Here is a 17,284-nt window from a genome sequence, read left to right as displayed (position 1 = left end):
GAAAACAAACAAATCCAAATCGTTAGGCAAAAGATCGGTCAAAAACAGGGAACAAACAAGGTCAAAGCCAGAGATCCACAGGGCAACCAAGTCCAAAACATTAGGCAAAAACAGGTCCAGGAAACCACAATCAAACTTACAAATCACAAAAGGCAAAACTCACACAGACAGACAGAAAGAACAAAAGGTCACAATCTGACAAGGAACAGGTACAAACACAGGACTTAAATGCACAGAACAGTTAACGGCAGAGACAGACTATTGGAGGAAACAAACCAGGTAATAATAGGGATCAGGTGGGTGGCGGGGACAGGCGTACACAGGGACGAAAACAGAAGCACATTGCAATACCAAAACAAACAAAAGCACAAGGCATGACAATACACAGAATGGCCAGCAGGGCGGCCAAGTACCTCAATCCTGGCAGATGTACTGACAAACTCACTGATAGTACTGAGAAATGCATAGATCTAAAATATCAACATCAACTGTTTCTCTCAACAGCTCTCTCCTGGTGGGTTGGACAGACTGGTCCCTCCCTCTCGCTCTCCCCTCTGGTCTCCTCATCTGTTGTTGGGAGGTTGCGAGCTGCTCCATGGTGTGGAGTGGCTGATCCATGGGCCGCTCCCCGGTCACCTTGTCCAGACTGAAGCTGGGGAGGCTAAAGGTGGTACGGCGGCAGCTGCTGCAGCGATACGAACACCAGCCCTTCGTCTCCTGCCTGGCAGGTCTGTATGGCTGCCAGTGGAGGCGCTATCAGCGGGCACGAGCCCAGCCAGGGGAGTGCTGCTGTAGCAAGGTGTGTACAAACTCACACACATACACACACACACACACACACACACACACGCAAACACATGTTGTCCTTTATTGTGGTCCAGTGTTCATGATGTGGTCCAACATTAACACTCTTCAGAGTTGATTTAACACTGGGGAATTTGTTTAATGGCTCTATATTCTCAAAGCCCTATCCCCACTTATACACACACCACATACCCTTTGTCTTCCCCCTCCCCTCAGCCATTGGGGTCTCATTAGAAACGGTGTGTTTGTTCACTTTGCCTTGATTTGCTGATTGGACTAAACTAGGCAGCTGAGCACAGCAGCAAAAACTCCCTGCTCTCTGCTGACACAAACTGTTCAAACTGTGCAAAAACTCCCTGCTCTCTGCTGACACAAACTGTTCAAACTGTGCAAAAACTCACTGCTCTCTGCTGACGCAAACTGTTTGATAAAAAAAAAAAAAGCCAAAACAACAAATATAGGATCAAGTTGTTTTCCTCGGGTGCTCTCTAACAGTACTTACCTGAGAGAAAATTTATACGAGTCATTCAACTTGTTCTGCAGGGAACAGTTTCCTCTGCAGAGACATGGAGACGCTCCTTGATTCAGAGTGCACTTTTGCTATGACATCAGTAACATTACCTGTCAGTTATGGGTGGTGAGTCATCTCTTTTGTCAAGAGAGTCAGAGACGTTCTGATGATTAAGGGCTGAGTGGAGGGACGCCACTCAGCTCAGCCCACGTCTTTTTCCCCACAACGTTGACGAGATCCTTTTTGGGTTATGAACCTTTTTTTACTGTTTCACTGTGCTGTACAAGTTCTGTATCCTAATGGGAGTGATGTTGTGGTTGTTTCAGTTGGAGTGCAGCAGTTTCGGGCTCCTCATCGTGACATTTTTCCTGACGCTGGTGTTTCTGTACTTTTGGAGTGCAGCACAGAATGACTTCAATGATTTTGATTGGTATGCTCTCTCTCTCACACACACACACACACACACACACACACACACACACACACACACACAAGACTGTGAGTATAAGACCAGAGAGAACTCATAATATCACTTAATGATGTGGTTGTTTACAGCTACAGCTGAATGCTCATGACAAAGTAACAAACCAATCATAACCATATCTGAGAAACTCATCATAATATACCCCCCACAACTGTGATGAACAGCCAAACTGTGCGGCACACCAAAATATCTCACACGCTATCTCACAGACTGTCTCAAAGACTGTCTCACGACTATCTCACATAGTTTTATCTTTGACTGTCTCACAGACTGTCTCACAAACTGTCTCATCCCTCTGTGTGAGGGTTCAGAGAAGAGCCTTGTCAGGTTTTTTGGAAACATCATTTCTCAACACATATCAAATTACGTTTACGAAAGCATCACAACAGGACTAGGTCAGTTTCTTATCTATACTGCATATAAGAGATATTATTAAAGTTCTCTGATAAGACAATGTCTGTTCTCTGAAACGCTTTCAGTAAAACAAACCAACCACGAATTTTGAGGTCTGCAGTTTGTTAGAAGGATCATGTGAAGATTTTAATAGTGGTCTTAAGTATGGAATATTTTGTGAGGCTGCTAAGTGATGTTCTGTCCTGTTGTCTCAGGTTTAACTTTGGGAACCTGGGCTTCTGGTTCCCCTGGTCAGTGGTGCTGCTGGTCGTTGCTGCAGTGCTCTTCACCTACATCGCCCTCCTGCTGGTGAGAGCAAGGAACTGCATGCAAATTAAAACTTCGTTGTTGTTTTTTTTTAATTCTGTTTGGGGTATTCCTAACCTTTGTGTGTGTGTGTGTGTGTTTGTGTACACCTGTGTGTTTAGTTACTGGCAGTATGTCTTCTCTCAGAGGGGCAGAGACTCTACTTACATTGGAGCCACAAGGTAACGGTCCTCATGTAATTATTTTCCACTGCACAGATGTGGTTAATGCCTACATCACATTGTCATTTGAATTCTTAACTGATGGTAAGGACTCTGGGAAATTAAGTTAGTTTACCTTATATTGTGTAGTTACTGGTTAAGCAGAGTATCACTGCACCTTCATACAATATATTGGTTTAGCTTATTCACAAGATGTCATGGAATTTTACAAAAACGTGTTGAGAACGTGGTAACATTGTAGGGCAGAAATGGTATGCATGATTACAGTATTTCAGTGTTCAGTGACTGATCAGTTCACCCTTGACTGTACACACCTTCCTTTTAGCTCTTCTTTGGTAGCTCGTCAGTTTTGTTACAGCGACACTGTAGTTAAACTTCTAGTTGCTCAGTGTTTAGCTCTCAGCTAGGTGTCTCATTCCCTGCCCTGAGATTGATGGTTGATGGTTGAATCCTGGTTAAGGGCAGTCACATCAGAGGGGGGCACTGCTTTAGAAACTTGAGTTTGTGTTGTTTAAAACGGTGTATAGTAAGCGCATTATTTTTTTGTGTTATTTTGCCCAATGTAGATTGGTATCCTGATGACCCTTACCTTCTCCATCAGTGCCACTGCTGTTCTCTCAGATCTATGGAGCAAAGAGTGGAAGACACTCCTCCTCTCCTTCCAGGTTGGTCCTCTCATCATTCATTCAGTGATGTGTATGTTTCCCTTTGAACGGACTGTGTTCTGTCTGCTGTGTGTACCTCAGTTATTTATCTGTAATTTTTATTTATTCAAGTTCATTAAGACTTTGTTAGACTGTTCTACTTAGTCAAAACAACCTGACTAAGTGGTCAACAGTTAACAAAATGCCAAGCAGTTGAAAACATCCTGTTTTAACAACAGTCTCTTTCACTGTCTTTCCCTAATGTCTAGGTGACAGCACCTTTTCTACATGTGGGCGGAGTCTTGCTCATGACACTCCTGTCCTGGCCAATAGCCTTACACTTCTTTCGCATGAACAAGAGAGGTGAGTGCAGTCTGTATCTAATATGATGAGGCCTTTGATGATTTGACATTCTCTCTCCAAAGGAAGTTTGTTTTTACTTTGTATAAGTTGTTGTGTTCCCATTAGACCATTTGTATTAGAAATGTTTCGCAGTCATTGTTACCCCTGTCATTAGGCAGGTCGTTATTTTTTCATGTGGGAGTAATTTGCAGTCAGGAGATCCACACCATCCACGTGCTGTGCCCTGATTGGATGACCCTACATGAGGTGGTAGTCTGAGAGGATTATGAGAGATAGGGAGATTCTCTCCAGTTGTAGGAATTACGGTTTCTTTATTTTAATTGCATTGTTGTTTTCGTATTTTCACCTTGCAGGTCTACTGTTTAACCTTCGGTGTTGCAATGGTCTTTTAATTTGCCCTTATCTGCAATTTACAACTTTGGAATTCACAGTCCACAGACTTTGTAACCTCTCTTTTAACATGCTGTTCTTTGGCCATCTTTGCCATATTATCTTTATGAAACAACTAGTCATTTGGGGAACTGAATGTGTGTGTGGGTTTGTAACTCTGCTTTAGACTGAACTAGTTGATGTTAGTTTATGAAATAATAGAGAGTATGATTGTCTTGATCTTTACTGTCACTGAGACCAGAGTTGTATGAGTGTGTAAAGAAGGTTTAGACTGGTCACATCAGTCAACTCCAGAGACCAGAGCACCATTTTCCTGGCATGAAAATCAGCTGGTTTGTGTTCCCTTTCTCTGTCCTTTCTGTCTCATTCTTTCTCTCTCCTCTCCCAATATCTCTTTTCTCTTTTGAACCCCTCCATTTGCCTCTTTCAGACTCTCTCTCTCTCTCTCTCTCTCCCTCTCCCTCCCTCCCTCCCACTCTGGTCGCCATGGTCACTGTTCTGAAAGGGGTGTGTAAGTGGATGAATCATGTCTGAAGCTCTCATAGGGCTCTTGATGAGGGGATGACGAACAGGAAAATGAGGAAGAGGGTGAGAAAGACAAAAACAATGTGCGGGTTAAAGCGCCACCCCCCTCCCAGTACCAGCTGTGTCTGACGTCCGTCTCTATGCAGACACCTACCCTGTTGTCTAGATCTAGTGCTGACATCACACACACACACACATGCACACACACAAAGACACACACATGCACACATACACTGGAAAAAGTATTTCTTTTTTTCTTTTTTGTAAAGTTATGTATTTTTCCCTTTGAGCACAGTGCGTGCATGAATTGAGGGCACTTTTTTGAGGCTTTGCTTCTCTGCAAACAGCTCAGCACCTCACTCCCTCTCCCTACCTGTTTGTCAAGAGCAGTCCCCAAAACCCAGTTTCTGCCCTTAATCTTCTGCATGCCTTTTATTAATCCAGAGATTGTTGTGACTAAGAAAAACCCTGATTAAATACTTAAATTTGTTCTCTAAACTGCAAACAAAGCTAGACTATACTAGTACTGCCATGATTTCTTCACCCATCAATCGTCTCATTCATCTGACTTTACTTACCCTGTTCTAATATCCTCAACCAGCAGTGTTGTGTAATTGATAATCTGGCCTCCTTTGAAGAGGGGCCTCTCTAGAGACGTTTTCCTGACACGGTTGTGTAATACCTTATCTCAGTAAGGTCTCCCACACTCTGCATAGAGTTTAATGTTTCTCTTTATTTATGTTTTTCATTTGCTGTTTTGTTTTGTGCTCTCCCATGCTGAATAAAACCATAAAGCTTAGGAAGTCCACCGGGGGGCTGGACTGGTTTGGCCTGGTCGAGATCAGGTGCCAAGTTTCATAAATTTGAGTTACGTAAGCTGCATTTCAGATCAGCTCTTAACCTGGGTCAGTGCAATTATTTAATTATTTAATTATTTAATTAGCTAGCACATTAGATATAGAGGAAAGAACTCTGCCATGAATTCTTTTTGTATTGTCAATGTTTGTGACAAAATGGACAGAGAGAAAACAACAAGAGGAAAACAAAAGAAAAGGACAAATGAGTGGGAAAAGTGACTGAACTATGACTTGATGTGTTACAGTGTTGTATCAATTTGATAAAAGCCTGTATTGAGTGTGTGTGCCTGTGTCTGTGTGTGTGTGTGTGTGTGTGTGTGTGTGTGTGTGTGCGCGTGTGCGTGTGCGCCTGTGTCTGTCTGTGTCTGTGTGTTGGTTGCAGTGAGGCAGGTGGCTATTCTCGGGCTGTACCTGGCTGTTCTCTTTGCTCTGTACCTGGTGCCATTGGGCATGTATTCCCCTTGCATTAAGGAGGAGGGCACACTGGGCTCAGCGCCCATGCTCATTGGACACAGAGGGGCACCCATGGTATGTCTCTGTCTCCTTATATACTCACCCTTACATTATACATTCACTCCTTATACATCATTCGACATCATATACATCATATGCATCAGTCTGTGTGTGTGTGTGTGTGTGTGTGTGTGTGCGCACATGCATACCCAGTTTCGTGGCATGCACCCAGGAATTTAATTTAGTGATTAAATTCAAACTGAAATTCAAACTTAAATTCAGACAGACCCTTCTAATGGTGTAATCACTGTCCAAGAGCTTAAAACTGTAAATTTTTTAAAACTGAGTGTGGAAGAATTGTTCAAACTTGTGCGTTGTTGTTTTGCATCTTTGTGTGTGTGTGTGTGTGTGTGTGTGTTGTTGTTGTTTCATGTGTGTGTGGGTGTCTCTGTGTGTGTGTGTGTCTTTGTGCGAGAACAGTTGGCACCAGAGAATACTCAGTTGTCCTTTGAGAAGGCTGTGGAGGTTGGAGGAGAGGGACTGGAGACTGATGTCTCTATCAGGTGACTATCTGTCTGTCTCTCTCTGTCCTCGCTAGGTCTCCGAATCCTGCTTTTTCTATCCTCTCAGCATTCTTTTAAAGTTTATTCTTCAAAATGCACTTGAAGTGTCCTTTCCCTTTGCTGTGTAGGAGCCACATGTTTGTTTAGATATTTTTGTCCAGAACTAATTTACTTTGTCCAACTAATCCCGAAGTCTAACTCCTTACAAAGCAGAAATGTATGAATTTTGTTATAGATACAATATTTCCATTTTACATGTAAGTTCTAAGCCTCTTTGAAATCCTGTATTACAACTTAGCCCATTCTCCTTAGAGTCAGTGTATAGTCCAGCATTGCTGTAAGAGAGCAAAACACAAACACACAAAAGTCAATGTTAGGAACATACAGCAGCCATGAGACTGATTGCAATCCACAACTTATCCTATGAGTCAAGAACACACACACGCAGACATACACATACACACAGACAGACACACAAACATTCTTTCTCTCTCTCTCTCTCTCTCTCTCTCTGTCACATACACAATGCTTAGTGGCCACTCATTCATAAGATCCAGTCCGTAGGGCAGAGCAGGCATGGAGGAACAAGTAGCCCATTTAAATGGGGATCAGACGCTAGCCTCTCCTGCCCCTTTGACACTTCACTTCTTCCCGTTAAGATGATTAGCTACATGCTAATCCTGTTAGCATCTCTTGTCGCAAGCAGCAGTCCCATGGAGCAGGTCAAAGCCTATGCACAAGGGTTTGGTCTATATATGGTACCATGGTGATGCATAGGAAGCATGACTCAGCACAGTGACCCATGATGATACACCTCATATACACACACACACTCACACACACACACAGACGCGCACACACACACACATATAGACAAACACACACACACACACACTCGTGACGTTTTATGCTGTGACACAGTATTCTGTGAAACGGGATGTGCATTAACCAAATAGGACTGGATGTGTCTTTGTTTACAGTAGGAAACCCCATCCTCTTTGTGTTTGTTCTCAGAGCTATTTAAATTGATTAAGCTTTTCGTCATGCATCTCTGTGGTGCCTGGTTCAAACTGACAGTGAAGTCAATCTAAAGTCGAATGAGGTCGGGCAGGTCCTATGGTTTTATAGCCCTGGTGTCCAGTGGTAAAAGCTTTGTGTTGTAAAATCATGCTGCAATGGGACTTAGGTAACAAACAGATTAAGACTGAAATCAGGGGAGCTAGTCAGCTTAGGCCAGTACACAAACATCCAGTAAACATGTGGAAGTTTCCAGTCTTTAGAATCACAGAACTCCACCTTTATGTCCACGCCAGGTTTGGGTCCTGTGACAGTGATTTGACTCATTTCAGACATAATCCTGATTGATCCAGGCTACAGTTTCTTCCTTTGCTTCACCTCAGTGGCTCCCTGAAGTCTGTTGGATCAGTCTGCTGTAGCTTGTAACTGAACAGCTTCTGTTTCACGATTATTTTCTTATCTTTTACCATCTTACCCATGTAATGATTAACAAATGGCCAAAGACACACACACACACACGCATGCATGCGCAAAAACACACACACAAACACATGTCAGTGAACGTGAGGCTCTGTGAGTGACAACTGACTGCATTAAAGAATGTTCCCTGTTTCATCACCGGTGTTTTCTTTTTTACTTCCCGCCACACACAGCTATGATGGAGTTCCCTTCCTCATGCATGACATGACCCTACAAAGGACAACCAACGTTCACGACGTCTTCCCCAACCGCACGGGTACACCCGCCGCCATGTTCACCTGGGCGGAGCTGGAGAGGCTCAGTGCAGGGGCCTGGTTCTTGCGGGTGAGTTTCCAGAACCTTCCATGCGTCCCTGTTCTTATGACGTTCAAAATAAATTAGAAAACATCAGACCTTTATCTGTAAAATTATTCCTAGGAGGAACCAGTACCAGGGCGTGAAAAGCCCAACATGTTTTATGGTACATTTTCTGCGTTATTGTGGTGTGTTTTAATGTATGTATGATTAAAAATGTTTTTTAAAAAGCCCCAGAGAAGTGTAAACTTCTACCAGAGCCTTGGAGTGATGAGGATGACACAGTTTTTCACCTTTCACCTTACAATCCCAGCACCAACCCATTAATATTACAGAAAAAACCCTGTTGTTCTGCTTTGACAGCAAAAGCCATTTATGACGGCATTTGGCTTCTCAGGATGCGTGGCTGTCAAAAGAGGCACTTCAGTTGCTTCCAATCGTTTTTCACTACAAATTAGCATTGATAGTTAAGCACCGCACAGTGTCTGACCAATGCACATTACATATCTAATTAACGTCAGTAATCCCCACTCAGTCCCTGGGTGGAAATCAATAGGGATTAAGAGATTTAGCTTGGAATTATTCTGTGCCAGGAGTTACCCAGCAGGCACCACTGCCAAGTCTGTGAGAGGAGTATAAAGACAGATAGACTACCCTCCACACTTAAATGAGCGTTGACTGGAAGAGCACAGAACATGCTCTTAAATTAATCAATCCCAGTTGAATTTAGCCCTTTATCCTTGTTTAACTCACAGAGTTGAAATGGCTCTTGAGACAGTGTTTTGTGAACTGTGGTTTTCGTGGAGAGTGAAGTAAACAGACTTCATATTTTGTTTCTCACCTCTCTTTGTATGGATGTTTAAATAGACACCCAGTAATCTGTACTCCTTTTTTTCCTTCCTCCTCCTTTTCCTCATCCCTCTCTCCTCCTCCCTCAGCGGGACCCTTTTGGCACTGTTCTGTCTCTCAGCCCAGAGGAGCGGGCTCTGGTATGGAACCAGACCGTGCCCTCTCTGAGAGAGTTTCTGGACCTGGCGGCTCAGCACGGCAGGCTGGTGATCTTTGACCTGAGGAGGCCTCCCCGTGGCCACCCCTACAGGGACACATGGATCACCCGCACGCTGGAGGTCCTCCACAACGAGTCCTACATCAACTCCAGCCAGGTACACACTAACACATGTACCCACACACACTCCACCCAGCCAAGCTCTACCTGAGCAGCTCTTCCTTATGTAGTGTTGTGTCCAGAAAATTCATATGGTCATGAAGTGAGGGCCTGAGATGTGACAAAGCCCATATATGGAGCTTGTGGCTTAAAAAAGGAAATGAACAAAAAAAGACCAAGATGCAGTTTTTTTTGCTTGTGTGCATATGCACACGTGTTTTTCTGTCTTTTTTTTAATAGTAATTTCATTTAATGAGGCCTTACTCACCTTAAAATGGGATTTTGACATGTTTGTATGCTCAGTGTGTGTGTGTGTGTGTCTGTATGTTTGCCAGTGTGTGTGTGTGTAATGGGTAGTGAATATGTTACCGGCTGTGGTCCTGTTCTTTGCCCAGGTCCTGTGGTTGCCATCAGAGCAGAGGGACCATGTTCAGGAGCTGGACCCAGAGCTGCAGCAGACCTCAGGGGACCGCGCCTCCATTGAGGAGCTGCAGGAGGAGAACATTGTACGGCTTAACCTCCACTACAGCTCCATGTCTCAGGAGCAGATCAGGTAAACCAGCCTTTGAGTCACACACAACAGTCAAGGGTAGGGACTTTCAGACTCAAAGAGCAATTTGCACTGGTCAGTCAGTCCAGGCCTGTGTCTCTTCCACCGGGAGCCCTGCTTCTCCACCAACTGCAGTAAACTTTCTAATATTTCAGCATTTCAGCATTAAAATTTTTTTACATTTTTTATTAGCTGCACAGTGTTAGGTCAGTTAATATAGCCTGCTCAAAGACATTGTGCATCTGTAAAAGATAAAAATCACCCAAATCTACTGAACTGAACGAATCAGCCTCCTTTTCCTCTGCCTCTCTCTCTTTCTTTATAAAAACCACAGAGGCCTTTTATTAATCACAGGCACCAAGCTTCCACTGGCCCAGATAGTTTTTAATTGCTCCCACTCCCAGACAGTGTGTTTGTGAGGATTAGGAAACAGGATCACAAAGAGTTGATTTGGAGAGCCCTCTCTCTTTCTTGCTCTCTTTCTTTCTCTCTTATGCAACCCTGGACACAGATGGCAGGGTACCCCTGGTAACGGTGGCAACCTTTAGAGAGGAAGCACAGTGGAGAAAGACTGTAATCCTAGGATGAGACAGAGTTAAAGGAAGGAAACAGAACTGTGTTGGCAAATAGAAAAGAAGAAACCAATAAGAATGGGAGAGTTAAATACAAAGAGCAATGGAGGATATTCATAGAGTAGACAGCACAATCGCTGTGTGAGAGAGAGAGAGAGTGTGTGTGTGTGTGTGTGTGTGTGTGTGTGTGTGTGTGTGTGTGTGTGAGAAAGATAGAGAGAGAAAGAGAGAGAGCAGTAGAAAGAACTGGAAATGGAGAGAATGAAAAAGGGAACAGAATGCACAGAGGCAGTCAAACACAGCAGAGTTACATAATTGTAATTATCTTGGCAATCATGCCTAACGACGGTCCATCACAGCCAACACGCTTATACGCTGGACAAAATGTGACGCTTAATTATGTTCCTGTTGTGTGGAGTTCACGAGGGTGGGGGAGTGGGAGAGCAGGGAGGTGTTACAAAATGCTCCCTGTGGGAATTGCACCGGCTCGGAGCTTTTCTTTCCAATTCTGAGCCAATTCGATTCCCCCCCCCCACCATGTATGATTAGAGGGCCAACTCTGTTCAATGAAAATCCTCTGGAATAATCATTCTTTTCCCATTCTTCCCCTCCAGTGTATTGGGAATAGATACAATCAGACTCATCAGGCATGAGAAGAGGCTAGAAAATGGCGAAATAGCACTGACAGTCATGGCTTTTCCTCTTCCTTTGTTTTTTTTTCCTTTCCTTTCCTGAGGCAGATACAAATTCTGCCCCCTTTCCTCCTGAGCTCACATATTTACACTAATAATATGAAATTTCCTCCAAATGCAATATGTTACTCTTACTTTGCTGTGGAGAGTAGCGACGTGTTTGGGGACAGCTGGGAATATTGCAGTAAGGGATGGGTGACATAAGCATCCACTCAAACAGCTCAGTGGTGTTTTTGTTTTTGTCTGTTTGTTTGTTTGTTTTTTGCATGGTTTTACATTTGTTATTTTCGGATGACTGACCTGTTTTATTGTTTCTTTTTGCTTTTCATGTCAGAAAATATGCCTCGGTGAATATCAGCACTAACCTGTATGTGGTGAGCCAGCCATGGCTGTATTCTTTGGCCTGGTGTGCCGGAGTCCAGTCCGTCACCACCAACGCCCTACATCTCCTCAGAAACCTACAGCGCCCCCTGTTCCTCATGGTGAGTGAATTACACGAGCAATTCACATAAAAACAGTCAGAGTGGGTCAGAGTTTGCAATTCCACATGCAATGTAAAATCAGGGATTTTGGAGATTTCCTTTTGAAATTTCCCTGTTTCCGTCTGAACCACGTTCATATGTACACTACAGGGTGTTAAAAATGTTAATTGTTGACAATTTCATATATTCCATACGGAACAACAATATTAAACTGTAGTGTTGTAATGTGCAGCACCCCATGGCTAGTAGTGTCCTCTTCAGTCTGTTGATCTGCTATGTTGATTTCCTCTCCTAGTATGTTGGTACAGTATGAAGATTCAGCATACTCAGAAATGAATGTGGGGTCTTTCACAGGCATTTGAAAGAGCGAGGATAGAGAAACAGTGAGGGTTTTTAGCTGTCTGAGCCCATCAAATACTGAGGAATGAGGGGGGAGGGATTCATCCGTACAGATACATTTAAACCTGTATCCACTATAAACACCTTGATTTGTTGGGATTTAGTCAGTTCCAGTTTCCTGCCTCACTGTTGATTGTTACTGACATCATCCCAGAGTCATCTCTGTTTTTGCAATTGGGCTGTAAGGGTCGGGTCTGTTATGGTAATGGGAACACTCTCCCGGAGGTGTGATGTCTGTGTGCACACATCACATCAGAATTGTTGTTATTAAACTTACCTGGGACCTAAAATCACATTTATTAAATCTAACCTAAAGTTTATCAATCACAGTATGACTTACCTAATAAAATGAAGTTGTTTAGCTTGATTAAGACACTGAATCATGAGCTGCAGGAAGTTCAAAGCTTCAAACAGATGTTTGAAAATCACAGCACCACACATCAGTCTGTCTCTGTTTCTCAGACTCCAGATGAGTACAGTCTGATGTGGACCCTGACAGATGTGGTCTCTGCCATCCTCATCACTCTAGTCTTTATTTTCCACTGGTGAGTACAGGACCTATCAAACAGTCTGTATTTATGCACCATACACTCATATACCACCATATGAAGGTGTGGATCAAATCTGGGATCTGTTTGTGAGTTTTTCTTTTTGTCCTGCTCTCTCAGTGTGCTGTTTTTTTAAAGACTTTTGATGGTGCTCCTATGGACACCGTGACAAAAGCAGAAGGTAGATTCACCTACTGACTTGTGCACTTGCAGGTGGCGAGAGAGAGGTTTGCCTTTCTGGTCAGGCAGTAGACAGGTGCATGAAAATGGATCTTACAGCAAGTTCAGGACAGGTAAGAACATCTCTGTGCAGTCTCTCTGTCTGCATGAGCTGTCAGGTTCCGCTGCCCCTCCCTGCCTCACACCAGCATGTGCCAACTACACACATTCCCATATCCCTGTATATATATATATATATATATATATATATATAAACAGTCCCCTCAGAGCATATACATCCCTTTTGTTTTTTCCTTCATTTTTTCACATTGCAAACCCAGGTTAAAATAGCTGTGTATAATCCACCGTCCTGTGTGCATCACAGTTCTTCTGTAAAAGAGAAAGAAAAAAATGTGTTGTTTCTCTGCTGTAGATTCCTCAGAAATCCGAGGGGTACGCTGGAACCCCCTCTTCAATGATGGGCTCACCTGGACTATAGTTCCCCTCCCCTTGGACCCTGCTCACTCCCTGCATGTTCCCTCCATGCATGCCTACCCTGTGCTTGTATGACATCATCAGACCCTAACCCTAACCCACAACCTCACACCCCCACACCCACCTTCATCTTCATGGTTCCCCTCATTGCACCCCAGTCTGACCTCTCACTGTCGTATTTTGTGAAACTCTTCTTGGGCAGAGCTGAGTGACGTCTGGTCGATCTCCAGCCTCAGTGTGCGGGGAGAGGCACGGAGTGTGCCCACTTCGCCCAATCTGCCTACCATCTCAGAGGAACCCCCAGTCTGAGGTTTTAGAGACACACAGCAGGGCCTGCTGGCACATCTAACCGTGGTTCAGTCGTAACCATCCATCCCACAGACCTGGTTCCATCAAAGCTCTTTCAACCCTGTCTGCCACAACCTGAAGACATGACAAATGGATGGCCACCCTGACTCTCACACACACACACACACACACACACACAAGGAGACATGATCTATGCTGCCCAGCAAACGATCAGAACTAATCTGTTGAAGAGCAGAAGGTGTGTATGAGGAATGTCACAGCTGTTTTTGGCATCTGTGCTGTACAGGGGTGGAAAAAGTACAAGTAGAAGTACTGCTACTAAAAAAAATATATACTCTAGTAGAGATAAAGTATGCTTCCTGAGAAATACTTAAGTAACAGTAAAATAGTCACTCATTTGAAATTTACAAAAATAGTTGTCAGTTTAACTCTACTTGGAGTACCTTTTTTAAGTAACAGTACTTCTACTTGTACTTTTCCCACCCCTGAAAAAAACTTGGCTTCAGAGTGGAGTCAGTGGGTCTTATCATGTAATGCCAGGAAACAATGAGCATTGGGGAAATACAATAACAGATAAATAAATACATAAAACATTTCCTCCTACATCAGAAAAAACATAAGCAGACATATACAAATGGGCATCTTAATGTGAGGAATTGTAAGGACTTGCTCTGTTAAAATTTGTATTACATTGAATCATAATTTATCGACCAATGTGTTGTACTATTGAGTGCTATCTTTTAGCATGTGAGCTAAAGCCTGCTTTTGTTGCTTCTAGGCAGTTATGTCTCTTGATAGAAACTGACGTGACAATATATACCTTTTCAGTAGAAATATCAGGTTTACATGGTGGACATTGTTGGAGATGAAAGTACGGAGTTTTAAGTGCCAATGAGAGAGATGGAAAATCACAACTGTCACAACGTAGGGCGAGTTAGTTCTAGAGCTTCTCAGAGACAATCTGTAAGCCATGGTACTTTAGTGTGTCGCCCCTAAATTTCATATTTACCCAGACAAATTCTGAAGGTCCAAACGCTTTGTTTAGACAACAGCCAAACACTACAACCTTGTCAAGTCTCGATGTCAACCTTTTGCTGCAGTATTACGCTTTGATTGACATCTGTTTTTCAATGACAATCTGAACTGATAGTCACTGAAAGTTGTGGTCTCAGACAGGCCACTCATTGAAATATTCTCCTGTTATCTCTCAATCTGACAGAAGACTCAAGGCAAGTGTGGTCTCTGTCTGAAACAGTTTCTGTGTCTTTGCGAATAGATATTCAGCCTTCAGGATCCAATCATAATAGTTTCTGGTTTCATAACAAACACCAATGGAAACGTACAGTTAGAGGTAGCTGAGATCAAGGGTCATCTGAAAGGATGGGTACTTTGCAAGAGATTAAACGAGAGGAAAACGAATGTGACCATGTACCGATAGAGTACCTGTGAGACTGAAGGAATCCGACAGACCCTGCACCTGCGGCGCTTTCCTCCTGCAGCATTTTAACACAGTTAAAATCAATAAAACTTGTTTGTAGAACTGTAAAGTTTCGGAAAAGGTCCGTTACAGTAGTATTGGTAGAGGTGATGTTGCATTGCTGCCTGCATTTATTGTAATGGCCAATTTGATTTCTATTTATTTGATCTGTTCTGTTTTACTGCAAGTAGACTTTTATGACTGTAAATATTATGAACTGTTATTAAAAAAAGCTATTATGATTTGTCACCATTTGTGTGGTGTTTCTCCTCTCTCTCTCTCTCTCTCCTGGCAGAACAAAATGACCTGTCCGTGTTGTCATAGTAGCAATGTATTACCTTCTGTCGTTGGAACTGATTTGCATCTACCTGCGTAGCAACCCAGCAACCTAGGGTGATTTCAGAATGACAAAAACACACAAAGATCTTCTTGTCATAAGATGCTAATCCTAACAAAACATCAAATGCTATCAGTTCTTCTACTGTCTCAAGATTACACATTGGCCCTGACTATACAGGTAGCATTTTGTCCACATCCCTAGCACCATCTAGGGGCCATGGGCCATTTTGCACCAATTTATCACTTCATCCAACAATCCTCCTAGACATTGGTTATTAACCATGTGGGTAACATGTCTTCACCCTGTCTAGCACCACCAATGGGTCAGTGTGCACAAAATTTCAATCTTGAGCATATCTGTATCGGTTTGATCTCAAGATGTCAAAATTGCTGTGCAGACGGATCATGCCAGCTTTGGGCTACGTTAAGTTTAGATCCTTTAAGTGCTCTTTGAAACCATTGCAGCTTTATCATGTTTAATATTAAGGCAAACTTAATAGCCTGTTTTATCAGTGTATCCATCACAGACTCATCCACAAGCTAAAACACACTCACTGATGCAATGACGGACAGGTATGCTTGTGTATAAACATGTGATGGGAGAAGAGTGAGATGCTCCTTGTTTTCTAGAGGATTTAGATATCTCCCAGATCACTGACACTTAAGTAAACATCAGCACTTCTGTGAGGCTGTGGAGGAGGCTGCTAAACCTGGACACACATGTTGCACCCAGCAATGGGAAATGTGTGAATGATGAAGCATCCCAGAGCCGGAAAAGGCCTACATGTGATGAAGTAAATGCCGTTAGTGTTGGTACCAACCACAGTTTCCTCTATAGACCATTATGTTGCGCTAAAAGTCTGGGAATATTGAACTTGCGAATCATTCTGTTGTCAAGCGGCAACTGGAGGAGAGACTTTTTACTTTGCAATGTGTGGGCTAATAAATGTTTCAATGATTCTGAGGTTAAACGTTGCACAAAATGATTCTGAGGTTAAACATTGCACAGACTCTCCCCATGTCCCCCTGTTCTCTCTCTCTCTCTCTTTCTGACCCTTTCTATGTCTATTCACCCCTCCCTGACCTTTTTATCACTTGTCACCATTCCTTGACCCTTCCTAGCTCTTTTCACCCTTCCATGACCCTTTCTATCCCTCGGCAAATTCCAAGGAGTGTCTCCTCCCTTCAGGCAGAGACACCCCCAAAAGGATAGCAGCATCCCCATCTGCAAATCAGATAAAATGCCAGACCTCCTGCTATCGTTCAGTTCAGCTTTCAGCTAAGCTGCGGTTCAGCTATCGGTTCAGTTAAGCTGCGGTTCAGCTTCAGCTCCAGTTGAGCTCCCAACCGTAATGTAGTCCGTCCGTTCTGACCCGCTCATCTCTGCGAAGAATCAGCCCAGCCTCACCACTTCGGAAGATCTGCGATGCTGAAAGACTCTCCCGGCACCGACATGAAGTCTTACTCAAGGTCTCCTATTGCTAACCTCAGGTACTCTGGGCTCTTATACTTGAATGTGGCTGGGCCTGCTTTTGTTCTTCCCCCTTTTTCTCTCCTTCCCTCACTACCTTTTTGTGTGTAAGTAACTCCACTAGAACATCACTCAGAAAGTTCTTTTGGTTAAGCGTGCCTCTTCGTGAGTAATGTCTCATACGCATGTAGTTGTTCATGTATACATACTAGGTAACAAGGATATTGTTATTGTCTACCGTTAGTTGTTTGTCCTGTTGTGAGTAATTTAGATGCTGTTGTATGTGTGTGAATGGCGGATTGCCTTAATTCCACCTGAATCAAAAATTGTTCAACATTAGATTCATTCTGTACCGTTGAA

The 17,284-nt window shown here is 43.3% G+C and overlaps 1 protein-coding gene across 1 annotated transcript; it reads left to right on the top strand.

Annotated features, from left to right (window-relative positions):
- Positions 1-616: 616 nt before the first annotated feature.
- gdpd4a (glycerophosphodiester phosphodiesterase domain containing 4a) lies at positions 617-14,103 on the top strand. Its single transcript, XM_030764693.1, has 15 exons — positions 617-799; positions 1,642-1,745; positions 2,408-2,501; positions 2,621-2,680; positions 3,247-3,345; positions 3,594-3,687; positions 5,842-5,987; positions 6,393-6,475; positions 8,146-8,296; positions 9,205-9,429; positions 9,827-9,984; positions 11,580-11,727; positions 12,589-12,671; positions 12,888-12,967; positions 13,531-14,103. The coding sequence occupies exons 1-15, from the start codon at positions 617-619 to the stop codon at positions 13,635-13,637; spliced, it is 1,815 nt and encodes a 604-aa protein (XP_030620553.1). The 3' UTR covers positions 13,638-14,103.
- Positions 14,104-17,284: the final 3,181 nt, after the last annotated feature.

The sequence above is a fragment of the Chanos chanos genome, chromosome 2 (genome assembly GCF_902362185.1).
Source record: "Chanos chanos chromosome 2, fChaCha1.1, whole genome shotgun sequence".
In the NCBI taxonomy this organism is placed as follows: domain Eukaryota; kingdom Metazoa; phylum Chordata; class Actinopteri; order Gonorynchiformes; family Chanidae; genus Chanos; species Chanos chanos.
Note: the sequence above shows the minus strand (reverse complement) of the source record. Positions and strands in the feature narration are given on the sequence as shown.